Genomic DNA, 26,687 nt, shown 5'->3' with positions numbered 1-26,687 from the left:
TTTATACCCTGCCCATCTGGCTGGCCACTCTTATAATTACAAACACACCTGTGAGTAGCACCATTGACCACATCAATATGAAGAAAACCTAACAACAGCTCCCATCATCCCTAGCTAACAGGACCAGTGGTCAGGGATGATGGGAATTGTAGTCCCAAAACAGCTGGAGGGCTGAGTTTGGGGATGCCTGCTTTAAAAGATGCTGGTACATCATGAGCTAATCTACCATAATACAGTTCTTCTGGTCTTAGAAGTTAACATTGTGAAGATGCAAGTATACAGAGAGGTCCACTAGCACTTTACCATGCTAGCTCACCATGCTATACTGAACTATGCAGCATGTAACCTTCAGCTTCTCTGCTGATACCTTGCACAGAGCAAAACCTTTTCTCAGTTAATGCCTCACACTCCTGCCAAGGCTGCTGAATGCAGCCTTGGCTTTATATCTACCTCTGCACGGACACACGTTCCTTAGGGAAAGGGCAGGTGGATGACTCCAGGCATCTAGGCTTGGACTGTTTCTAAGCTACCCAAAGCATCTGGTGTGCTAATTCTAAACACAATCCCGACACAGTGGATGGGCTGCTCAAGACATTAGCTGTACCCCATAATCATCACAATTATAACAAATAAAGGCTTGACACATCTCGCTTTGTATGTCATGAGTCTATTTCATATATTGGTTTCACCTTTTAAGTTGAATTACTGAAACAAATGAACTTTTCCATGATATTCTAATTTTTCGAGTTTCACCTGTAGCTAAGAGACTGATCTGTAAACCAGAAATTCTCCATCCGTACAGCTTTTGGCAGAAATATTACTGCTTCATATGAGCTGTACCTAAATGCTGATTCAGAAAAAATTATGAGACATGTTCTCTCTGTCTGATGAATGTGAAAGATGCTGCAATCCTTAAGGAATCCTTAACTGATGTCATGACAAAAATAGAGCAATCACCAAACCGTTCTCCTGAAACCAAGAAATGAGTTAAGATATTGTTGTATCATCATGGTATTAGAAGTGTCTGCATTTCACTTGGCATAATCATTGCTTATAAGCACATGTAGGATAAATGGAAATTGATTTCCTTGCCTTTGCTCTAATTAATCAGAGTGAATGATTGGCTGCTGAAGATAAACGATGTGGACCTTACCAACAAGGATAAGAAGCAAGTAATAAAAGCGGTACTTAACGGCGGAGGAGTTATAAATATGGTTGTTCGCAGAAGGAAGTCCTTAGGAGGGAAAGTGATAACACCATTACACATAAATCTTGCTGGCCACAAAGGTAATTCCCTTATACTTTTTTAATTTCAGTGGTGAGTTCATGGTATTGTTTCACACATTTCCCAGTGAAATTTCTATACTGCCCTTCATTCAAATATCACAATATAAAAACACAAAAATATATACCATAGTAAAGAACAAAGTAACCTATGCACCTATCTTCTCAATTTCAGATAGTGGAATTGGTCTAGAAAATGGAGTATTTGTTGCTACTGTAGTGCCTGGTAGCCCAGCTGCCAAAGAGGGATCCCTTGCAGTGGGAGATAGAATAATTGCCGTAAGTCACATTTTTAGTGTTTCTTAGCTCACATTTGAGAATTGAGGTATCATATATAGAGATATTTGAACTGAGATTCAGATATTATGACAAACTACAGTTTGTGGTAATAAAACCATGACTTGTGCTACCAAACATCCAGGCAATGCATGCTTTAAGAGTTACTAGTCTGTTTTAGAATTTCATCTGCTTAGCACTCCAGCCTATAAGACACAGTGGTTTTCACATCCCTACTTTGCATAAACCATGGTTTGCAAGACTTACTTCAAACTATGGTTTTGGGCTTTGGCTTGCTGGCAAACAGCAAGCCATAGTTTGTCTATTCAGATATCACACCAAAACATAGTTAGATTCCTTGACCACGATGGAGTAATGCACTTTAGAGGGAGTGGGAACATAAATCATCCAAGTCTAAGAACATTGAACAGAAGGGCCAATATGGCCCAGTATCCTGTTCTTATAGTGGTCATCCAGATACCCGGTAGGAAACCTGTGTCTGATACCTAATTTGCAGTTTATAGGAGTTGAGCATAGTGAAGACCACATGATGGTATTGCCTTGAGGCAGCCTGGCATTTATCTTTATTGAATGTCAGCCAGCCAAGGTGTTGACCCACTGCTAGCTTTTGCATGGTTGACATGCCATACTTTCATTGCAGATAAATGGCATTGCACTAGATAATAAATCACTGACTGAATGTGAAGCTTTGCTGCGAAACTGCAGGGAATCACTTACGCTTTCATTGATGAAGGTGAGTGTTGAAGGGGGTGGGAGGTAAAAGGGAGTAAAGGACACATCTTCCATTTTAAAACATGGGCTTACTTTCATCTACTGCATAGCTGTTAAAAATACTGCCTAACAACCTGCAAATTATACCAGCAGGAAGAGGAGGGCAGAACACAACAAGATGCTTCAGTCTTAGCATTCTGCTGAGACCATGTTCTTTTTTATTTCTCCACCTAGGTTTTTCCTCAGAGCTCAAGCTCATCTTGGAGTGGTCAAAACATATTTGAAAACCTCAAGGATTCAGAGAAAATATCAAACTGCAGGGTCCATGCATCGGAGGTGCAGGCTCAGAATAAAAGAAACTTAAAACACAACAGCTCAACCCAAACAGACATTTTCAATCCAGACATAATGGACACTAAGAAGGACCAGAATGATCAGGAGAGCAACTTGTACTGCGATCTCAAACCATTCTCCAACACCGTTTTGCACACAGACTCTCACCAGAGTGCAGTCCATGGGTGCCACAGTACCTCTGAACACAGCCTAGGCTCCTTTAGTCCAGATGTGTATGGGGAGCCAAGCTATGGCATTGTTGGTCTGGACAGCAGGAGACTGCCTTTTGAGCCCACAGTAGCAGACTGCATGGTGATTGAGAGTGTGTTGGACAAAGGGCATGGTGAGAAGCACAGCGGTGGCACTTGGCCCAAGATAATGGTCAACATTTCAGCTGCGGAAACAGAAAAATTCTCTGTGTACAAAAAGCCAAAACAACGGAAGTCCATCTTTGATCCGGACACTTTCAAGAGGCCTCTTACTCCTCCTAAGATGGACTACCTGTCTCCCAGTCAGGTGTTGGGACATTCACCCCAGCCCTCCAAAACGGAAGCCATTTCCACCCCTCCCACCCCTCCCAAGAGAAGCGATTCTATTAAGTTCAAACACAAACAGCAAGCAAGTTCCACCTCGGACTCCACTGCTATGACCGGCTCACCACCATCCAGTCCTGCCACAGCTCAGCCTCCTGTGTCCATTGAACTCAAGCCAGACTGTGGTATTCATAAGGGGCGAGGTAGACCTTCTGGACATTATTACAGGGAAGAGGGGGTCGACTCTGCACATTTGCCTTCAAGGAAATCCTATGAAGATGACATCGGTTTTCAAAGAATGGAAGAGCCCAAAATTAAAAGGCCAAGGCCCAAGTCTGCTCCTGCCTTGAGACATAAACTAACCCCTGTGCCTATTCCTAATCCACCTCATCAGGTAGATACCACAACGTGTAGTGTGGGTCCTGGCACATACTTTCCAAAGAGATTTATTTGTGTTGCGTACCTTTTCTGCATCAAGGCAAAGAGCAAAAGAAAAGGGTTAACTGGTTTTCCCAGGTGTATGCTTAAGATCCCGGGAATTGGAAGTTTAAATGAAGTGGAACGTTTGTGGGGCAGTTCCACACGTGGTAGTTGCCATTACGAGGAAGCAGAACCCCATAATGCAGGAGTGGCCCATTAGCAACCTGTAGTCAAGATCCAACCCCAAGGCAGTTTACATTTGAGCCCTTGGCTGAACTTCCAATTTGTAATCAAATTATGATAGATTAACTCACAGTTCCACTTGTAGGGTGGGATTCATCAAGCTGTAAAGAGAAGCTGTCCTCCATTTTGATATTATGTCTTGCATGTAAATATGAAATTGTATATGTTTGTATGCATTGAACTTCTCCACGACCCTTCCCCTCTGCAGGGAGGTGGGACCAATTCGGATGGTCCGCCCCTGCCACTTAATGGATCCAAATGGTTTCCAGAGAGTGGTAGGGGATGTTTTATCCCATGTTGATGGCCTTTCAGCTGATTCCCTGGTGGCCCACTGGAATGCAGAGTTAACCAGGGCTATCAACTGTCTGGCTCCAAAGTGCCCTCTCCAATTGCATGGAGCCCGGACAGCCCCATGGTTTTCTCTGGAGCTGAGGGCAATGAAAAAATAGTTGAGACAGCTAGAGTGTCGGTGGTGGAAAACTCACTCTTCTCTGACCGGACACAGGTTAGAGCTCAACATCGAGCCTACCAAGTGGTGATAGCGATGGTGAAGAGGACCTTCTTCACCGCCTCTATTGCATCTAAGGAAAACAGCAGAAGGAGACTCTTTCAGGTGGTTCACAATTTAACAGAACCACCTGTGCCATCGGTGCCCAGTAAGGACCCCAAGATCTCCTGCAATGATTTTGCAAAGTTTTTTGCAAATAAAGTCGCTCAGATCCGGAAAGAGGTAGACTCCACCCTGGGAGCAGGGCTCGGGCGGGAGAGTGCTAGAGTCCTGTCTAGTCAAGTTGCATGGGATCAGTTCCAATCTGTTACCTCCGTGGATGTGGACAGGCTGCTTGGATGAGTGAAACCGGCCAGCTGTCTTTTTGATCCTTGCCCATCCTGGTTCCTAAAAGCTATGAGGGAGCCTTCAGGCCTGCTGAAAGAGGTGGTTATTAAACCGCTTCTTTAAAAAACATCTTTGGACCCGGCCAATATGGCCAACTATCGGCCAGTCTCAAATCTTCCATTCTTGGGCAAGGTGATTGAGCGGGTGGTTGTGGAACAACTCCAGGCATGCCTGGAGGATGCGGACCATTTGGATCCCTTCCAGTCGGGATTCAGGCCTCATCGCGGGACTGAAACTGCCTTGGTCGTGCTGGTCGATGATCTCCGGCAGGCTAGGGACAAAGGTGAAAGTGTGTTTCCTAGTTCTGCTGGATCTCTCAGCACCCTTTGATACCATCGACCACAACATCCTTCTGGACTGGCTAGAGGGGCTGAGAGCTGGGGGCACTGTTATACAGTGGTTCTGCTCCTTCCTCCTGGGCTGTGTTCAGAAAGTGGTATTGGGGGATGAGTGTTCGACCCCTGGGCTCTCACTTGTGGGGTGCCTCAGGGTTCCGTCCTCTCTCCCATGCTTTTTAACATCTATATGAAACTGCAGGGAGAGATCATCAGGGGGTTGGGGCTGGGTGTTCATCAGTTTGCAGATGATACCCAGCTCTACCTCTCTTTTAAATCAGAAACAGTGAGGGCGGCGAAGGTCCTATGTGAGTGCCTGGAGGCGGTTAGAGGATGGATGGCACTAACAGATTTAGGTTGAATCCCGACAAGACAGAAGTACTGTTTTGCGGGGACTGGGTGGGTGGGTATTGAAGGACTCCCAGGTCTTGAATGAGGTAACTGTGCCCCTGAAGGACCAGGTGCTCAGCCTGGGAGTCATTTTGGACTCACAGCTGTCCATGGCGGTGCAGGTCAATTCTGTGTCCAGGGCAGCTGTCTACCAGCTCCATCTGGTAAGCAGGCTAAGACCCTACCTGCCCGCAGACTGTCATTAATGGTCACTAACAGACTTACCATACCCATTAGCGAATCACCCATCCCCCCCAATTATATATAAGGGTCTGATGACTTCTGTTTCAGTGTATCTGAAGAAGTATGCATGCACACAAAAGCTTATACCTAAAACTATTCAGTTGGTCTCTAAGATGCTGCATTAAAATTTTTTAATTCTTTTGGAAGGATTCTTTTAAAAACTTTATTAGATCATATAACTTTCTTGGAGACTTGATTCTTTTAAGGGAGTTTTTAGGTTTTTAAGAAGAGTCTTTTTAACTTACCTTTTAAAAGAATTGTTTTAATTTATTTTGACTACAGCAGACCAACACGGCTACCTACTTGCATCTCAGGGAACTGTTAGATATCTTTTGTGCAGCAGAATATGCTGGGCTAGATGTTGGTCATCCCTGCCATGCTGGATACCAGAATAATGACTTTGAGTTGAAAGTGTGTGTGATACTGAACTTTCCCCACAGGTACAAAAATATACTCCAGCAAGTGAAGAGCATCTTTCTCCTGAGCTGCAAGAATGGCCAATGTATTCACCAAAACAGTCTGGTAGGCACAGCGATGGGTTTGTGCCTACCTCTTTATACCCTGGAAGCCTGTCATCAGGTTAGTTACAACATAAGAACTGTGTTTTGATTTGAAATCTTGAATCCTTGGTAAGCAGAGGCGCTATCATTTATGCTGTTATGGGATGCATTTTTTCTTGTTGTTGAATGAACCCCCAGCACTTAATTAATGTATTGTTCCACAACCTATAGGTACGGTCCCACGAAACATTGCACCCTGTCCTGCAGTAACAGCTGTTATGAGAAATCCTGTTTACACTGCTTGGAGCCATAGAATTAACACCAGCAATTGCCCTTCTGTTGCCAGCCAATATTGTTATCAGCATCTGCATCCCAGGTATGTAGAAAAAAGGAAAAAGGAAAAAAAGAAGCTTGCTGGATCTGACTGAAAGTCTGGCTGTTTTTCTGTTCTGCTTTCAGCAGTGTTCAAGCACAATTCAAAGTGTTGGTGCTGATCTTTAAAGCCCTAAACAGCCTCGGCCCAGTATACCTGAAGGAGTGTCTCCGCCCCCAGCTTAAGGTCCAGCTCCGAGGGCCTCCTGGCGGTTCCCTCCCTGCAAGAAGTGAGGTTACAGGGAACCAGGCATAGGGCCTTCTTGGTAGTGGTGCCCGCTCTATGGAACACCCTCCCATTAGATGTCAAGGAAATAAAACTATCTGACTTTAGGAAGACATCTGAAGGCAACCCTGTATCGGGAAGTTTTTAATGTTTGATCTTTTATCGTGTGTTTAATATTCTGTTGGGAGCAGCCCACAGTAGCTGGGGAAACCCAGCTAGATAGACAGGGTATAAATAATAAATTACTATTATTATTATTATATCCAACCAGATGGTATATGAAGGCCACCATTTTGTTTCCATTTATTTCCCCACAAGCAAATCGGTGAATCGTCTCCATTCTGCTGTTGTGTTCTGATCACTTTCATATGTCAGGATTGTGTCTTAACCACACATAGCGGGTGATTGGTGATTCTGAACCAGTAACACCCAGCTTTTCTATGTGTTGTAGTGCTCAACACCAGGGCCGTCTGAGTTTGGACCTGAGTCACAAGCACTCTAGTGAGTGTTCTGACAACTCACGCACAAGGTCATCGCATGGTTCAAATTCACTGCCTTCTAGCGCAAGACTTGGTAAGTGGCATTTCGGATTGGGCAGTGCAGACCATTTCTTTCCTTCCTAAGTTTGTGCAATTGAGGAAAAAATATTCAGCTTTCTCTGTAACTGTTGCTGCAAGATTCAGACTCTGTTTTCTGTCTTTGGCCACTCAGAGACAGCCCATTAAAACTTCCAGGAATGCTGCTGCAGTGCTGTCATGTAGATTTCTAGAATTCTCCCAAGTTAGTTCATGTACCAGCCTCCTATGAGACACAGGAGTGAATTATTGGGTTTGTGCAGCCCTTGTAAGGTCTGTGTCGGGCCCCATGCACTGCCCATGTCATATTACAAGCCCACTGCACATGATTCCTTGTCTGAGTGAGTTTACATCCTTATCTAGAATTACAAAAGCTAGAACAGAGCAACGTCTCTTTAATTGTGCTTGAGGGAGTTGGCGATGACTTTCTTTGGTTTGTCCCAATTGCATTCTTCATACTGAGAAAGATGTGAGTCTCCATAGGCCCTTGCAGAATGAGTGGTGTGTGTTTGTAGCTAAAGGCAGCAGTTTCTTGATAATACAGGGATGGGAAGGGTCCTGTTTTTAAGAACAAAAAGGCTGTAAGGCAGGCATAGACAAATTCGGCCCTCCAGATGGTTTGAGACTACAACTCCCATCATCCCTGACCACTGGTCCTGTTAGCTAGGGATGATGGGAGTTGTAGTCCCAAAACATCTGGAGCGCCGAGTTTGCCTATGCCTGTGTTCAGAACACTTTCTTCAAATGTTTTTCTCCCTCCCAGCTGAGCACATTTCCAATATCTGAGCTCAGCAGAGGAGGAAAGTATTTGGGAGAAGGATAGCAGGGAGGGGACAATGGTGCCCCATTCCTTACCCATACATTCTTTTTGGTTTTGTATTTTTTTAAAAAAGATGTCCCCCATGTGACTGATATATCTTCATTTAACTACCAGAGGATGCAGTTAAGATTTTTCTCTGAAATAATAAAACTTGTTCCAGAGGACCACTTTATATTGCTACAGCAGAAATATTGCAGATCTCCTGTGGAATTCAGGGCCTAAAGGAGTTTATTTCCTCTTTCTTCTTAATCCTGATTCTTTTTCCTTTTTCCTTTAAAGTAGGTTCTTCCAGCAACTTGCAATATAGGACAGAACGAATAAAAATACCATGGACACCAAGGTACCCGAGGTCCGTCATTGGCTCTGATAGGGGTAATTTATTTATTTTCTTTCTTTCTTTCTTTCTTTCTTTCTTTCTTTCTTTCTTTCTTTCTTTCTTGGGAATTACTGCATGAATGGAGAGTTCTGCGTCCCAGCTAGTAGATTTTTGTCAGTGTTTAGAGCAGGGAACCCTCCCACCTTTGGTGGGCCCCCCGGGGTCACATTTGGAAATCTAAGAAACTGGCATGGGTACCACAACATAGCCATTTTGTAGAAGAAAAACACAGTAATGGGATGAGAAAAGCCTCCTCCCCAAAGCACCAGGTAAAACACCCATGCACGCCCCCTTCACAAATGCAACACAGGCGCAGAGAGAGGCAACTCCCAAATTAAAAAAACAAAACAAACAAGACCCCGATTTATTTATTTTTTAATTGAGAGGGTTAGGAAGGGGGGCTCAAGGGGGAGTCTGAGGCTACCATGGTGAACATTGAGCACTCCAAGTTTTGAGCAAGGACATGCCCCCATCCCATATTTCTAGTGCATGCATATTAAAAATGTTCTCTCTACCCCCTCAACCTCTCAGTGCTAGTATGAAAACCCTCCAAAAAAATCATTAGAGCATTTATTATTTTATTTTTAATTTATTTATTTGGTTTTTCAGATTATAATTTTACAGTCACATATCCAACATACAACATAAAAACAAGATTCCAGAGAATCTCCTGGACTTCCCTCCTCCCCTTTGTGGGTCCTATTGTTAATCATTTCCTCCTGCATCTTTTGTGATATCCAAATCTTTTACCTCTCCATTGTGTTCAAAATTCACCTTTAAACCACAAGTGGTATTCCAATCCTAAACTGTTTACAATGGTATTTAAGATAAGTTATAAATTTTCCCCATTTCCCATCATATCCTAGTGGTGGGGTAGTCTTTAAATAGTGCACATTAACATTTAGGTGTTGTTCTTGTTGGAAGCCCACTATTAAAAACACTTGGAAGCCAATGTAAAGTAACGGTGTGACTTCCCCGATAACTTTTGCAACACACCCAACTGCCATGGCTGCTCCTGTGCTGTTCTATACAGGTTCACTGTCTCATTCCGAATGTAGCAGCCCCAGCCTGGTAACCCCACCGCAGTCGCCGCTTAACCTGGAGACCTCATCCTTCGCCAGTAGCCAGTCGCAGAACTCACTTTCCACCCTGCCCAGGATCTCGGTGAGCCCAGTATCTGTAGGGCAACGTCGAAAAGACAAGTAAGTTATTCTGCAAATGTCTTAGGCAGGGCTAGTTAAAATAGTGGTTAAATGTGTAAATGGGGGGGGGGGAGAGCAAGAGAAAGGGGAGGAATGTGCTAAGCACAGAAACTGCAGCCTTCTAGACCAGTAGCCTTCAGCCCTTTTTCAAGCTGGGACTTGCCTGTGACCCCAATCTGCAAAATTTGACTGATTGTCCCCCACCCCACCCCATCCCAGTCTCTATTACCTATGCTACCTTTCTGCTCCTCTCTTCCATGTCCCCTGGCTGTCCTTGTGCCCACAAACTGTCTGCTTTGCATTCTTTTTTCTTAAAAAATGGAGAAAAGCGGCAAAGGTGTGCGTTGGACCCCTGGTGCAGCCCACATTAGGGTGGCCCAGTTGTTGAGGACCAATGTTCCAGAGAGCAGTCCCTCCCAGAAAAGTTACAGTTGCCAGGTCACATAGATGCCCCCCTTCTGGCAGCAAACACAACAAGGAATGCGTTAACAGCTTAACGTGGGTTTGCTTCATGATTGCTCTTGAATTGACTGTTCCATTTTGGAGATTCTTTCACTTAACAGCACATGGCCAGTATGATGAACCAAAGCATGCGCCTAAATGGAAAGAAGAGAGAGAATTGCATGGGGAGGGGGAGGCAGCTGCTTCTGAATGAAGACATACGTGTGTGCGACCTTTAATTCTTGCAGGGTTGAACAGCATGTGAAGAGGCTTCACTCTTGCGCTGTAGAAAAGAAGGACCACGACCAGGGTATTCCTGACTTTATCGCGGTCAAAGGATAGGGTGACCAGTGATCCATGCATAATCCATTACAAATAAAACAATTTCTGGGTAGCGGAAGGGTGAAAGGCAGTAGTACAATCTGAACCGTGATGACACCCCTTTCTGTGACACATGAAACAGAAAGGTTTGGCAACTCTGATCTGCCCCATCTTTTCTGCTTGAGGGATAAGTATGATAAGATGTTAGTGTTGTGCTGAGTATTTACCCCCCCCCAAAAAAAATCTGTACTTAAGGTTAAGCAGGTGCTATGTAAACTCATGGCAGTTTCACGGACTCCCAGAGGAGCTGACTGCATCTGAGCAAAGCTTTTCCAGGGAATATGAAAGATTCTTACAAAAAGATTCATGACAAAATTCGGAATCACAGAGACTCGCCTGTCATCACACTGAGCAAAGGCAGTGGTGTCCCTTTCTAATCATGACCAAATCTGTGAAGCTCCCGTTCATAGCATTGAAAGGTGCATGGAGGGACAGAAGTAGCTTACAGATTGGTGGATTTTGGAGCATATTCATTAATCTGTGAATGGGTTGGCTGGTGGTCTTCCCCAGCTGCCCAACCCCCCAGTAATATTGGAGGAAGGTGCTGTATATACCAAGGGCTGGGTCGTACATGAGGCAAGAGCGCTTGGGGCTGCCAGTGGACTCTCATGCAGGCCAACTGTAGTAGAGGCTTCTATCTCCGGTCACAAGAGTATTATTAATAATTATTATTATTATTCACTACAGGCCTGTCTGCTACTCTCACAAAAACAATACTTTGGAAATAATGTTTATAAAGCACACCCCTCTTTTTTCATTTTGTTTTCCAAAAAAGCACCTATGCAAAGACTGTTTTGCCCAGAAACCAGGCCAGGTCTGGCTTCTCTGGCGTGGGCAGCTCATGCATGTGTTTAATAGAAATGTATCATGTACTCTATTCACTATGTTCATTCTTCGTACAAGAGTACCCACAAGAGTACAAGTGCCTTAGAGCTGATATCAAGAGTCTGTGGTTAATCTTGCACCTTGGGGAGAGGGGGGAATTGGAGTAAAAAGCCAAACAATTTGCTGGGAGCTGTCACCCAACCACCCACTGAGCGGATACTTCCCTGTGCAAACAGCAAGATAGCTGAGAAAGCTGCGGCTTCCTTCCCTACCAATAGTGGAAGTTTAGCCCAGAGTTTTGCATGCCTGAAACTACCCAGAGTCAAGAGGTTGGGGGCCTTGGTGCCATATGCAGGTGAATGATGCATGCATCGCAGCCACTAGGAGTTGTCAGTCAAACAGTTGACACGAACCAGGGTTGAGCTGTGTTTGGTAGGAAATTGGTACCAAGGCTTGACTTGCACTTTTCATGGGGCTTGATTTCTGGTCTCAGTTTAGTCTCTGTTGTTACTATCTCTCTTTCTAAGTGTTTCTTCTTCTCTTCCTTTCTGCACCCCTCTGCATCTTTCAGATATTTGTTCCGTAATAGGTCTTTTCTGAGAATCCCTGTGGCTCCTAGGCCAAGGTTCTGTTCACTAAGGAGTTTGAGGTTGGCTTGATATAAAGGTTGTCCTTCTCAAGCAGTATTTGCGCACCTTCCCTGTGCTATTTACATGTTTGGATAATTCCCCCCAAAGGAAAAATTGCATGGTAATTGCAATCCTACCATGCAAGCTGCCATTTTTAATGGCTTGACCATTTTTAATGGTTTGTTTTTTTTACAGCTGCTTAATTTTCATTGACTAATGTTGTGTTCCCTGCATACAAATATTAAATATTGGTATTGTGCTTTCCTTGCTCTTGCCTTACCATGTTATATTTATGTTTGTTGCCTCTTAAGGATCTCACATTTCTTTGTAAATTGGCGTAAGGCTTCCTTCTAAAACATTTTCTAAAATGCATATTATATATGTTCGCTTACCTATATATAATATGGATAAAGTTGTGTTTTGTTTCAAACTCATCATTTAATTTCTACTTCTTGTGTTTTAATTTTCTTCCCTCCCTTTTTGTTCTTCTCTCTAAATGCATTTAAAATGTTCGTTTTAATTGATTTGGCCACCATACATTGCATGATGGTGTTAAGGCAATGCTGCTTCTTGCAGCATTTCTGTTTTTAAGGTGGTCTTCTGCTTTTAAGGGTTAGGGTGGGAATGAGTAGTGCATGTCTTTTGCCTAATTCATTCTGTTTTGTGTGGGGTGTCCATGGTTTGATGGTTCCTCCTTCTCATTTCCTCCCAAAGGCCTTATATGGAAGAACCGCGGCATGTCAAAGTGCAGAAGGGTTCAGAGCCACTAGGAATCTCCATCGTATGTGGTGAAAATGGTGGGATCTTTGTCTCTAAAGTGACTGGTGGCAGCATCGCCCATCAGGCTGGCCTTGAATATGGTGACCAGTTACTGGAGGTAAAGGTTTTCTGACCTTTGTAAGCTGACCAATGCTGCTATTTTTACACCAGGGGCAGCTTGCTCCAAATGGTTTAGATGCTGGCATTTACAAATTGCCAATTTTATTTGCGGATCAACTTGCTTTCATAAACAGAATGGATATCACAATGTACTTAGTGTGTTACTATTTCTATAGTAGCCTGAAATTGCCACCTACAAACACAGGAAATGAGCCAATCTGGGGAAAACAGGGATTTGGGTCTGTATCGCCCATTGGAGGAGCAGCAACCTGCTCTGGGTCCCCAATGAGTATTCCTGCATGTTAACACACATTTAGAAATATGCGTTGCTACATTCACACATTGCACTTTTGAATTAAGCTGTAATGTGAGAATTCGAAAAGATGGGGGTTGGAGCTTCCTTTGACTTACCCCCTTGCTAAGTTGTCTGGCATGTTTGCAATCATATTTCACAACATTGCTGACTTGGATGCTTAAAAGAAGAGCATGGGGGTCCCACAAAGTTGTTACTCATATTGGCGTAATCCAACAGGAGGAAACAAAGCCAGTCAAATTGTCATCAGTAGTGCTCATCCTCTTTCACTCACCTATTCAGCTTCCAAATGTATGGTGTTCATTGCTGGCTACTGGATCAAACTTTTTGGCCTGGACAAATGTTCAAAGAGCACCTATTTGGATCAGAGGGAATGCCCACAAGGCTTGTCTTTCCACACACCCTTGAATTTACTTAAAATTTAAAGGTTAATTAGTCTTTGGTATCCCACCAGCCTCAGAAAATAGCTAATCAAATTTGAAATGCATTTACTTCATTGTATGTGTGTTTAAAATGTTTTTTATGTAAAAAGCTGGCTTTTTATTTTAAAAAAATACTATTTAGGAAAACCTTTCTGTACTTAAGTAGGTCAGTAAGTTATCCACTTACAGAGCAGTCAGGTCAAATTGTCGAGATTTTATGATGGCATTGATTTTTTCTTCAAAGTGGTAATTAAATAATATAGAATCAGTAATGGCATTCCTGTCCACCCTGACTTGAACTCAACAAATATATTGCGCTACAGATCCAATAAATCGGGGCGGGGGATCAAATTTCAAAAAGCAATATGAAGTTAAATGGGGAAATCTATACTTATTTCATCAGCAGGAATGTGCTTCTGAATGCATGTGTCTTCCTCCTTCTCCTCCCACAGTTTAATGGAATAAATCTGCGGAATGCTACAGAACAGCAAGCGCGGCTCATCATCGGACAACAGTGTGACACCATAACTATTCTAGCACAATACAACCTACACATGTTCCAACTTGGCAATCACTCACGATCAAGGTAAGATTAGTTAGCCCTTATCCAGGATGGCCTACGCCGTGTGAACTGATAGTTTTTGCTTTCTTGGATCAGGCATCTGGAGGCTGACAGATACCTGTAATTGTTAAGCTTCCTTAGTTGTGGTTTGCTATGATGTTTGAATTGAACCACTGTGAAATAGATATTCTCCCTGAGGACGACTGGTGGGAAGAGTGCATATTGTTTTCCATGTCAACAACCCCAAGCTGAACCTCCTTACTGGGTGTAGAAACCAAGAGCCAATCACAACACTTGTCTGAAGCAGTGAAAGGGTGTGGGGGGGATGGGATTCTTGACAGCCAATTTATATGTTACACAGGAAATACATGTATTTTTAGGTACCTCTCACCTGTTTTGGAATCCAGTTCACAGGAGCAGATTCCATCCCACCAGCATCCAGTACATTCCACAGAGCTGCTGCCATCTACACCAACCCACCCTTCCTTGTCCAGGCTACTGCAGTTGTGCCTTGCTCACTCTGGGACCGGCTGCTTTTGTCTGCTGGGGGAGAACAGCTGATCCCAGAATAAGCAAGATGCCAGTCACTTCAGCTGCTAGCCAGGACCAGGTTAGATCTATATTCTATAGGCAGCAGAGGCAGTCATCCTTAAGGTTTTGGAGCAGGTTGCGGATGAAAATCTAAGCACCCATTTAAATATCTAAATATCTGAAACTGTTTAGATATAATACAGTTGATCAGCTTTTAATTTTTGTGGTATTCTTCTTCTTTCCTCTAACTTGAGCTCCCGGCTAGAACCCGTGAGCAGCCATTCTACTCCACAAGGCAGCGGAGCTGCAACCCCTGACAGCCATTCCATAATCGATACTGTGAGCGAACAGGATGAAGGGACCATGACGCCTCCATCCAAGCAGACCACCCCAACCACCAGTCCCCGCAATTCAATCAGGTAACCTGCTTCCTCATTTCACTTCATGAAGATTCTCCCTTTCTCTTTCTCTTTCTCTTTCTCTTTCTCTTTCTCTTTCTCTTTCTCTTTCACTTTCTCTTTCTCTTTCTCTTTCTCTTTCTCTGCATCTTTGGGGTTGGCCAGCTGCTTCTAGACTTATTCAAGGGGAGTAGGGTTGAAAGCTGAGTGCCAAATTTGAAAGCAAGGGCTCCACTTCTCCAGGGCCAAGCAATTCAGCACGAGGGCGTGGGATTTCCCAAGAGGAACACTGAATCTAGATCCATGGTGGCAGTGCTATTCTTCTAGAAAAACAGGTGCTGGAACTCACCATGAATGCCTCCCTTATTCTTTTATAATGGCAGCAGTGCCCACCTGAGAGGTGCTGGTACTGAGTTCTGGCAAGTTCTGGCTGGAAAAAAAAAGCCCTGAATGGAGGAAAGGAGTCGATTCCTTCCTGCCAAATAATGCCACAGATTGGGGCAGCTGGGACATCTTTGGGGCTTCTGTTGTTGAGAGCTGAGAGATAGCAAGGGAACAGGGGTTAAGGGCTGGCTGGAGCTGAGGGTTTGGAGGAGCAGGACCTGATGAGAATCAGCTTGTCAAACAGGCCTTGGGTGTCTTCTCTTCTTCTCTTGCCATTGAAAGGAATTCTGTAGACACCAGCAAGAGGACACCTGAACCTAGAACAGTTACCATTAAGAAGTCCCAAGTGGAACTCGGAATCCAGATCTGTGGTGGAAACCTACATGGTATTTTTGTGTCCGATGTAGAAGATGACAGCCCTGCCAAAGGACCTGATGGGCTGGTGCTTGGAGACATGATACTTGAGGTAAGCAGTAGATATAAAAGGAAGGTGGTTGGTGGTTCAAACACTTGCAGAATCTATGGATGCAAAACACATTCATAGTTTCCCCCATGAAAGGAAAAGCAGCTTGGGTTTTTTGTTTTTAGTGGACAGAAATAGTTAGCAAGGAAAGGGGAATTCATCCCTTGTTTTCTTCCTCTTCTCATGCACCCACATGCTACCGCCACTCCGGCTGATCCTTCATTTGAGATTCCAGGATGCTGCTAGTGCTTTTGGAGAGGAAAAATAAAATACCATAAGGAAAAATAATCGTACAACTACATCTGATATGTAGTCTGGCCCTCAAATATTCTAGTGTGGTGAGGAAGGTTCAGATAAGCAGGAAATCTATTAGGTCTCAGTTGGAAAATGTACAAAATTTGAGGTGGAATGTCACCTGAGACCAGCAAGGATGCTTAAGATTCAGAGCAGTGATGCATGGATGAAATATGGCCTAGACATTCTCCAATGAATGACGTTTCTGAAAACTTGTGCTGCCCAGCTGTATTATTGGACTGGGTTGCCATTTCCCAATTTTTCCATTAGCGAAGACGCTGGGTTCTTAATGCACCGTGAATGTATTTCCTTTCCCCCTCTTTTGGCATAGTCAGGCTCTCTAGTCCCACATAACATCCTTTTCATTGTTTGGTTTGTTGGATGCGTGCATCCGATTGGAGATTTCAAGTGTTTTTGTTTCTTCTGCTTCCTCTCCCCCCCCCCCCCCCCCAGTATGGATCTGTTGACATGCGGAACAAAACAGCCGAAGAAGCTTATCTTGAAATGCTCAAGCCAGGTGAAAATGTTAGAATAAAAGCTCAGTACAGAATAGAAGAATTCAACAAGATCAAAGAGTTACCCGGAGATGGATTCTATGTCAGGTATGTAAAAGTTCAATCGGGAAACCAGGAGACTGTTCATCTGCTACAACTGTGGGCTAATTCACACAGATATGAGCATCTCTTGAACTTTCAGCACTTGATGGCTTGCGGATGAATTTGTAAATTGGCTGTGTTGAAAACATTGTGTACATTGTGTTTGAACTGACTATAGGGAACAGGACAGCCCTGTCTCTAGTGACTTAATTTGCAATGGTTTATTTGCACATAAAAGTTGTCACTTGATGCTATAGTCAACAGAAGCGAGCATGCATCCCACTTTTATGAATACAGCTCAAGAGCACGCCTACAAAACTGGCATCAAAAGTTCAGTCACAATAAGGCAAACTGTATTTATGGTGATTCCATGCTTCCTTTTCAACGAATTTAATAATCTCCCCTTAATTACCTGAAGGATGGATATCCTATGATTAGGGAAGTGGGCCTTAGGCTCAGCACAGCCCTGTTAAGGATTCTTGAATGATTCCATAGCCTGTAAAATTGAATATTATTAATCTACCTCCCAGAGATTAGTGAAGATGACTAAGTATCAGAGAGAGCACTTCCTTAAAAAAGAGAAAAAGATAAGTGAGCCAGCAGTTTTCTGGTTCAAGGCTTATCTCAGTCATGAACTCCTTGAATACCCTTAAGTAATTTTAGGCACACAATTAAATAATGTGTATTTAATAATATAAACTATTGAAGAAACTAAGTAAAATTCCCAGCCTCTGTACCTCACCAGGATCTGTGATATTTTGCTGGACTGCCTTTTAACAGATGGCTCTAATGTGAAGCACAGGGGTAAAATAATAGAATCGCAGAATTGTGGAGTTGGAAGGGACCCTAAGGATCATCTAGTCCAACCCCCTGCAATGCAGGAATATCCTGCTGTCCCATATGGGGATTGAACCTGCAACCTTGATGTTATCAGCACCATGCTCTAACCAGCTGAGCCATCCAGAGCATGTATTACATGCCCTGAAGCATAATAATACAGTGGTGAAGCATAGCTCTAAGGGTTGGGTCTGGACTATGTTAGTTGAACTTGGGTCCCATTGAGATAAAATTAGTCATTACTTACTCAACTCCCATTGAAATCAAACTTGGTCTGAATCCATCCCATTAACAATATAAATATACACCCCAGGTAGATAAAGGCTGTGGGCAATCATGTCCACATCAGCCCTGGAACTGGTCGCCTCCTACTTGGGATTTTTGAAATGGCTGCAGAGGCAGAAGTGGGAGCTTTAAGTTACTACTCTGTTGACCAGGCATGAGAAGAAGAAGTGTTTATTTCTCCCAGGCCTTGCCATTCCACAGGCTCCTTGCTGCCTACCAGTTGCAAGGACTGACATGCCCTCTCTGTCCTGAACCTGAGGACACCGCTGAGGCTCAAGGATGCATAGTCCCAAGGAGCTCAACTCGGCAAAGTCCCAGCCTCAAATCTGGAGGTTCCTGGTTCACACCCTGGAGTCTCTGATATAAAGCATTGTTAAAATAAAAAGCGTAAATATGTACAATTTTTTTGGCAAAGGGTTTTTAAGGAGATGACAGAAATCACTGGGTTAAAGCTGGCTGAAAGTCCAGAGATAGCATTATTATCAATTTATGATGGGGTGGAAGGTTTGCAAGCTATGAAGGACTTGCTCACAAATTTATTGACTGCTGCACAGATTACTATAGCTAGGAATTAGAAGGGGCAAGCAGAATATAAAATGGAAGAATGGTATAAAGAGATGAGGGATATTGCTATTAATGATAAATTAACACGTGCCATTAAGGTAAGACAGCAAATATGCAGGAGAAATGATTTGAGGAGATATGGAGGGTGTTTGCAGAATTTGTACTGTTAAAATGGAAAGGGGTGAAACCATTGCAAGAGGTGTTGAAATTTTGGGAGGTTGGATAGTTACAATGGAATGGTCTCGGTGGTGCGGTGCACATTTTTATTCTTATTTATTTATCATTATTATTTTGTCAAAATAAAATAAAATAAAATAAAATAAAATTTAAAAAAACAAATAATATAAAATAAAAAGGGTCTCTTTATCTCTCTTTTTTTGCAGGGCACTTTATGACCGGATGGCAGAAGTGGAGCAGGACTTGAGCTTCAAGAAGGATGACATTTTGTACGTCGATGACACTCTGCCGCAGGGGAACTTTGGCTGCTGGATGGCGTGGCAGCTGGATGAAAATGCCCAAAAGCTGGAAAGAGGACAGATTCCCAGCAAATACATGTAATTAAATCTCTGAGATATAAATGGCGTTTGCCTCATTGCTAAAAGGAGGCAGATACGATGAAGTATGAACGAATGCCAAGTGTTTCGTTCTTCAGAGCTTTGTAGTTAATGCTGGAGGGGGGTATTAAGTTTCCTAATAAAGTTACTTGAGAGAGGTGGCATGTTTTAATAACTCTCAATTAAAAGAAACTATTCCGTCAAGTCATTTTTAGTACTACCGATGGTTGCCTACTTCCTAAAAATGGAAAGGACTTAGTTTTTGTGCTTTTATTCCGGAACAGCCTAAGTGGCTTCCCGTCGTCATGCCGCAGCACTTTTAGACAGGGATGGATGGCATCCATATTTAATTTTGGTCCGTGGGTTGGAACATAAGAGAACACCACATTTTCCCCTTTAATCCACCAAATTAATGCTTGCTTTTTAATAAAGATCAAGGAGATCAAGATCAAGGAGCAGAATTGGGCACTGCTGCCTCAGCTAAGATCCTGATGTCATGGTGTATATGCAGCCAATTGGTGGCTGCCAGCTTATACTTTTTTTGGTTTTCACTCACTCTCAGGTCTTTTACTTGATCATATCATTCTCTTTCTCCCTCTTTGCAATAGCATTTCACCAACCTTCTCACTTCATTTCCCTCCATCTTACCTTGGAACTGTAGAATCATGGGGTTCTAGTGTGGCCATACCTGCTCTCCTCTTTTCTATGGGACTCCATTATTCTTACTATTTTTTAATTCTTCACTTTGTGCTTCAAGTTTCTATATCTGCCCACTTAGATGACCACTACACACTGAACAGAAGCTTCCTCCAGACAAACCATGAGTAAGGAGTCTTAATTACAGTTCATGGTTTGTCTATAGTGAGACATGCCACAAGCCTAGGTTGGGTGCAGAGGCCACAGTCTTCACCCCAGGAATCCTCGTGTTTGCTCGATTGTGGTAAGTCATGGCTTGGTTTAGCTCAGAACCGAACTTATGTCCTCAAATCATAGAATCATAGAATCATAGAGTTGGAAGAGACCACAAGGGCCATCGAGTCCAACCCCCTGCCAAGCAGGAAACACCAGACAACTACAGACAACCCCATAGCGAGGCCTGCCTCAAGATCCAGCGTTGGTTTTACTGCTACCTGTATTCTGTTTGAGAGCATTTCAGATTTTGCCCAATTAAGTCCACAATCTCTTTGCAGGATGGAGCAGGAGTTCTATAGGAGGCACAGCATGTCCGAAGCTAAAGATGAAAACAGCTCTGCAAAGACATCATCGGCAGCAGCTCGGAGGTCGTTCTTTAGGAGGAAGCACAAGCACAAACGCAGCGGGTCCAAAGATGGAAAGGAACTGCTAGCCCTTGACACCATCAGCACAGACTCCATCCCTTTTTTGGATGGCAAGTATCTTAACTGAATTTGCTTAGCCCACAACAAAATTATCTAGGTTTATTTGCATATTGGTAAAGGAGGGCCTTCATGGGACGTGGGTGGTGCTGTGGTCTAAACCACAGAGCCTAGGTCGTGGTTCGAATCCCCGCAGCAGGGTCAGCTCCTGTTGTTTGGTCCCAGCTCCTGCCCCCTAGCAGTTCAAAAGCATGTCAAGTGCAAGTAGATAAATAGGTACCGCTCCAGCGGGAAGGTAAACGGCATTTCCGTGTGCTGCTCTGGTTCGCCGGAAGCGGCTTAGTTATGCTGGCCACATGACCTGGAAGCTGTCTGCGTACAAATGCCGGCTCCCTTGGCCTATAGAGTGAGATGAGCGCGCAACCCCAGAGTCGTCCACGACTGGACCTAATGGTCAGGGGTACCTTTACCTTTAAAGGAGGGCCTGTGACTGGGTTTCAGAACAAAACAAAACAGAGGAGTTGAGGCAAAGGTGAGCGGGGGAGAGTCAGCCTGCCATATCCGCTGCATGTTCAAAGCTGTTTGGTGATACCCAAACGCCAGACTCGTAATCTGGGGAACCGGGTTCGTGTCTCCGCTCCTCCACATGCAGCTGCTGGGTGACCTTGGGCTAGTCACACTTCTCTGAAGTCTCTCAGCCCCACTCACCTCTCAGAGTGTTTCTTGTGGGGGAGGAAGGGAAAGGAGAATGTTAGCCGCTTTGAGACTCCTTCAGGTAGTTCTAAAGCAGGATATCAAATCCAAACTCCTCTTCTTCTTCTCTCACACATTTAATCTTTTACATACAAGACTGATTGGCATGTCCCATAACCCTTCTTAAAGTATATTTCCACATGTCCCCATAAATCTGCTACTCACAGTAGCTAAGAAGTATGGATTTGGATCATTAGCTATAGAACGTGGAGTGTCTCCAGTTGTTCCCAATGATCTTCTTCTGTATTATCTGTTCGGGCTTTGGGTTTTTTTCAATTCAGATTTTGTATTGTTAGAGAATTCAGATTCACAATTTCTAGACAGCGACTGTCCCACACCTCAGTTACCTTCACTATCATGGGCCCTTGAGCTGTTGCATTCTTTTATTTATTTCTTTTCCTGATCATGTAAGCAACTCTCTGTTTCTCTCCAGATTCTGTAAACCTTGCTTATCAACGAGTCCAGAAAGTGGACTGCACGTCTCCCAGGCCTGTGCTTATTCTAGGGCCATTACTTGATGCTGTGAAGGACATGCTAGTCAAGGAATCTCCAGGAAAATTTTGTCGGTGTCCTCTAGGTAAATATGCCAGCACTTGAAGGTCCTCTAGTAACAAAAAGTTGGTCTCCAGAGGGAGCAGTAGAAAAACAATGGTTGCTTAGGTGTTATGGGTAATTCAGGTGACACACACCCTCTATCAGCAAGAATTCGCTTCTAATATACCTCTTTTCCTTTGCCCATTTGGCCATTGTGCTGCTCTGCATTCTCAGGTACTCTTTCCTCCTCTCCCTCTTCAGCTTATAATTCTCCCTCTGCTCTCTTTCCTCTAAGTCTCTTCTCCTTACTATAGTATTCATCTTCTCCCCTCCAGCACACAGAGGAAAAAAACCACAAGACCCGGTTTAGTGTTATCTCTGAACCAGAGATGTTGGTTTTTTTCACTCCCAAAAAACTAGGATCAAGAACAAATATGAGCTATGTATTTTTGGGAGAGAAACAAACAATGATCCTTGGTTTGGGACAGAGCACTTGATCCAAGAGTCGTATTTTGTATCTTTCAAGTGTGTATAGGGAAGACACAGACCAGAAAGACTCAATTGTGGGAAATTGCTAAATATGAGTTGTGAACAACGTCATTACCTTGTTTTCAATTCAAAAGGAAAGTAAATACAAGCCACATCAGCCAAGGTACAGGTGCTGCTACACACTCCTGGTTAAGCAGAAGTACCAAGTGATGGTGCAGAGTTTAGCATCATGGTCTCCCTTCCCTCCTGTGCAATTTATTAAACTCTTTATCTGCTTGCTCCTTTGGGGAAAGCGCTTCCTGACAGCTATGCATGCAGCCTGGAAACCCTCATTTGACAGCACGAACTTATTAAACAGTTGCCCCAGCCTGGATTTATTAAAGCATGGGTTTATGAAGCAGTTGTCATGCTACAGAGCCAACTGGGCAACTGCTGCAGCAGCCTCCTTGCTTTCCCCCAAGGCTCTGTGTGTGGTCCTACATTGAATGAGGCAGGAGAGACGACAACAGTGCTGCTCCCCCCCCCCCAAATACACCTGGCAATTTTCTCTGCTTTCTCTCTGTTGTAATGTAACATCCCTCTACCCTGCCCCATTCTAGAAGGGGGGGGGGGAACATTATCATGGTATTAGCTTGTGCAAATATTGCATTGTAGGGAATGTGCAGCTGTGAGTGCATATTCCTTGATGATCCGTTTAAGCCCTTCAGTAGACATAAGGCCAAATGATTGCTTTTAACTGGTTTAAATGTTAACATGCATTATATATATACTGTACGTGTGCAAAGGAAAACTTGGGTCTGAAGCATCTGAATGCCATCTTCCTGTGAAAGTAAAAATGAATAAACCATCTTTGTTTTTGTTCTTCCAAAACAGAGGTGATGAAAGCTTCTCAACAAGCCATCGAGCGGGGTGTGAAAGACTGTTTATTCATAGATTATAAACGTAGGAGTGGACATTTCGATGTGACAACTGTTGCCTCAATAAAGGAGATAACAGAGAAGGTGCTTCTCTCTTTCTCTTTCTCTTTTTATGGTAACTTTACCATCGGTTATATTTTTTCCTCTTAAAAAAGGCACCCACCCACAGTTCTGCTGTAGCTAAACTAGTTTGGGCCTGCCAGCTTCTCGAGTGGGAGACAGTCTGGAACCACACAAAAACTTATCTGAACTCTTTGGAGAAGAGGCAATGCACAAGGAGATAGAAATATGACCCTTTCTCAATTACGTTTACATTCTTATATTTAAAAACCGGATTGATGTGCTGTTTTGATTTCTGTAATCCCTAGATTAAAGTGGCTAAGTAGGTGAGCCAGCAAGTCTTGTGTTTGAGTCTAACATTGGATGTTGTTGACTTCCAGAGCATATGGCAGTAACTTTCCATGGCACACTGGACAAAATGAAGAACTTCCTATCCCTGTTCTTCAGCTTACACTTCATGGGCCAAATCTGATGCAACATGGCAGCCAATATTATCATTATTTAACAACACTTACATAGTGTGGGATTGTAATAAACCTCAAAGCCATTTGTTGTTCGCATGCAATTTACATGCTGCCCTTCATCGTAAGATCTCAGTGTGGTTCACAGAATAAAATACAGGATAAAAACAAGTAAATAAGTAAATCAGAACAGTAAAACAATACCCCCCTTCCCACAGATACAATTAAAAGGCAGTAGAATATTAATCTCAGGTGAGGAGTGGGAGGTTTCTGCTTCTTCTATCAGGAAGAGCACCCATCCAAGCTCCCCACCTCCTCTCTCCATGTCCCATTGCTACAGAAACTTTTATCTCAGGCCAGCTCTGCTACTGGCAGTAAACCAAGCTGATGAGAAAAGTGCTTTTAGGCCATTTGGAAGTTTCAGGTCTGCTCACCTGAGCACAACTTCCATGGTAAAAAAGCATGCCCTGCCCACCCCACTAATGGAGACGTATGTTTAAATAAGAACATGCCGCTTGCCTCCACCACAACTAGCTTGGGCCTAAGTAAATTTGCTATGGTGTTCAGGTTCTGTATTTGGACATCCCAAAGGCATCTGGCTGGTCACTGTGAGATGCTGGGCCTTTGGTTCAGCAGGCTCCCCTTCCGTTGTTAACTGGGCAGATAGGAAAGACAGCTTGGGGAGAGGCAGGTTTGAGAATATTAGGCTGGTGATGAGTTTAAAGTCAGGTGTTTGCACTTCCTGGCTCCTTCTGTTGGAGAGAGTGAAGTAGCAAGAGAGTGAAGTAGCATGGGGGAAGCAAAAAGTACAGAAATACAGAGAGAGAATAGGAATGCAACCAGAATGGTGTCTCAGAGCAGTGCTAGAAACAGAGATATGAAAGCTAGAAGCTAAATGGCACCTTAAACCCAGGTTATGGGCGCAACAACGGAATGTCTAGGTGCGCTTTTTTAATAACAAGAATATAAAGCTGAAAATGAACGAACTGCAGCTAAAATATTCTGTTCATTTTTGACATGGTCTAGTCCTTCCCCTGCCCACCCCCACCCCCAATTTTCTTAAGAGGGTCTCTTCTCCAGTCTTCAGACAGTAGCTGGAAGTGGGAAGACTGAAAAAGGGTCCCCCTTTCCTTCCACTGCAGTTTTAATCTGAAATCTGAGGTGCAGTACTGTGCCCATAGCTCAGAAACTGCTTGCGATGATGAAATTGCGTGTCACAAAATGCGCCTGGAACAATGGGAGTTTCGAGCACTGTCTCAGAGAGAGCAGGCAAGCTGCAGGGACACTTGTGAATTTCCTTGATAGTCTAAAGTGAGCTGTTATTGTCCAGTCCCCTCCTCTGCAAAAGGGGGCTAATGAAACTGAGCTGCCTTGCATAGCTGTTTGTAAGGGTTGCTGAGTGAATGCACGTGAAATGCTTTGAACATAACATTAATCAATTATTCTTCATCAGGACTGTCACTGCCTCTTGGACATTGCTCCTCATGCCATCGAGCGGCTCCACAGCATTCACATCTACCCAATCGTCATTTTTGTCCGTTACAAAAATGCCAAGCAGATCAAGTAAGTGTGAGGTGTGGGCCGGGTGGTGGCTGTAGGGTTTCGGGTAGTGCTTGGAGGATGGAGTGCTTCCAGTGCTTTCTCGTGTGCAACAGGAAAACTGCTTTCACTTAGATATGCCATTTAGGCTGCAGTCTTATATCTGCTTACCTCATAGTAAGCCCCATTCAGGGGTAACTTCCGAGTAGATGTGTGTAGGTTGCACTTCAAAATTCTATGAATTTTGAGTATGGGGCTGCACTGCATTATCAAAGGCTTGATTTTATTTAATCAGATCATATAATGTTGTCATGCTTTTAGTTATGCATACGTTGGAAGAAATCTGCCTTCTCTGCACAACTGATTTTTGTACATTGGTTATGCTATACATAGGTACCTCGGTTTATGAACTTCATCCATTCTGGAAGTTCGTTCTTAAACTGAATCCGCTCTTAAACCAAGGCACGCTTTCCCGCCGGCGGTGCCTTTCCACCGTTCGGCCTCTATTCGTAAACCGAGGTAAAGTTCGCAAACCGGAACACTACTTCTGGTTTTGCGGAGTTTGTAAACCGAATAGTTCGTAAACAGGAATGTTTGTAAACCGAGGTACCACTGTATAAATAATATATGTTTGGTAAAGGATGATTTTTTTCCATATGAGGTCTACAGATTTGCATTGGATTATATTTATATATAGTCCTTTGTGGCTACTATTTTTAATGCTTTTAAAATGCCTCGAGGCCAAGGTGTACTGTACAATAATTGCATTAAGAACAGGCCCTGGGGATTTGCAAAGAAAAGTTAGGCAGTTAGGAAGGGAACAGGGAGAAGCCGGGTCAGCGCCATAGAAGCTGTTTAAACCAGAGGTAGCCAACAAGGTGCCCATCAGATGTTCCCTGCCAGCATGATATTTAAACCCTTGCAAGGAGGGAGAGGTGCAAAAGTCAGGAGGCATTGGAGAGAGAATGAAGATGTGAAAATTGGACAAGTACCCCAAGGTTTTGGCAAGATGAAACTGCCAGTGAGGGAGAGGGAGAAGAGAGGGAAGAGATCTCCGTACAGAAGAAGTAACTTTGAAAAGTGGCTCTGATAAGAAAACAGGAATCCAGGCCCAGGTGGAGTGACAAAGCCAAGCCAGCTTTGGGAGCCAAGTGGCAACCACTGGGCTTTGTGGGGCAGCTGCACTCACACTCCATATATCCACCTTGCTCAACAATTTTCAATGCTTGCTTCCTTACAATTATGGTTCATAAAAGATAACTGAAATTTAGGATTTTAAGCAACATTTATAAACGTTTCATATATATAAAGGTTTTGGACAGCCATCCAGCGCCCTAAGGGTGCTTTCTGGTCACAGTTGACAGCACTGCCTCTGTGTAGGTGCCTGTTGATCGTGGCAGATTGCCTTGCCAGTTGCAGCAGATTAGCTCATGGTTAGCTCATGGGAAGACAAACCAAGGCCTGGGGGCCGGATCCGGCCCAATCGC

General features: G+C 43.7%; 1 protein-coding gene across 17 annotated transcripts in view; it reads left to right on the top strand.

Moving 5' to 3' along the window:
• The window catches only part of LOC307216565 (disks large homolog 5-like), a 131,579-nt gene that overhangs the window by 67,362 nt on the left and 37,530 nt on the right, over positions 1-26,687 (top strand). For 7 of the 17 annotated variants that reach the window (XM_079976973.1, XM_079976978.1, XM_079976976.1 and 4 more), the window contains exons 13-32: positions 1,112-1,287; positions 1,460-1,563; positions 2,222-2,314; positions 2,527-3,552; positions 6,125-6,263; positions 6,416-6,560; positions 7,234-7,355; positions 8,457-8,549; positions 9,587-9,755; positions 11,974-12,051; positions 12,746-12,908; positions 14,098-14,231; positions 14,993-15,157; positions 15,803-15,986; positions 16,731-16,879; positions 18,943-19,113; positions 20,304-20,500; positions 21,634-21,777; positions 23,097-23,224; positions 25,115-25,224. In XM_079976973.1, the coding sequence (XP_079833099.1) occupies positions 1,112-1,287; positions 1,460-1,563; positions 2,222-2,314; positions 2,527-3,552; positions 6,125-6,263; positions 6,416-6,560; positions 7,234-7,355; positions 8,457-8,549; positions 9,587-9,755; positions 11,974-12,051; positions 12,746-12,908; positions 14,098-14,231; positions 14,993-15,157; positions 15,803-15,986; positions 16,731-16,879; positions 18,943-19,113; positions 20,304-20,500; positions 21,634-21,777; positions 23,097-23,224; positions 25,115-25,224 (3,690 nt within the window). The remainder of the gene's footprint in view (positions 1-1,111; positions 1,288-1,459; positions 1,564-2,221; positions 2,315-2,526; positions 3,553-6,124; positions 6,264-6,415; positions 6,561-7,233; positions 7,356-8,456; positions 8,550-9,586; positions 9,756-11,973; positions 12,052-12,745; positions 12,909-14,097; positions 14,232-14,992; positions 15,158-15,802; positions 15,987-16,730; positions 16,880-18,942; positions 19,114-20,303; positions 20,501-21,633; positions 21,778-23,096; positions 23,225-25,114; positions 25,225-26,687) is intronic. The other 10 variants (XM_079976979.1, XM_079976974.1, XM_079976981.1 and 7 more) reach the window with 4 other exon arrangements.

The sequence above is a fragment of the Podarcis cretensis genome (assembly GCF_951804945.1).
Source record: "Podarcis cretensis genome assembly, chromosome: 5".
NCBI lineage: Eukaryota > Metazoa > Chordata > Lepidosauria > Squamata > Lacertidae > Podarcis > Podarcis cretensis.
Note: the sequence above shows the minus strand (reverse complement) of the source record. Positions and strands in the feature narration are given on the sequence as shown.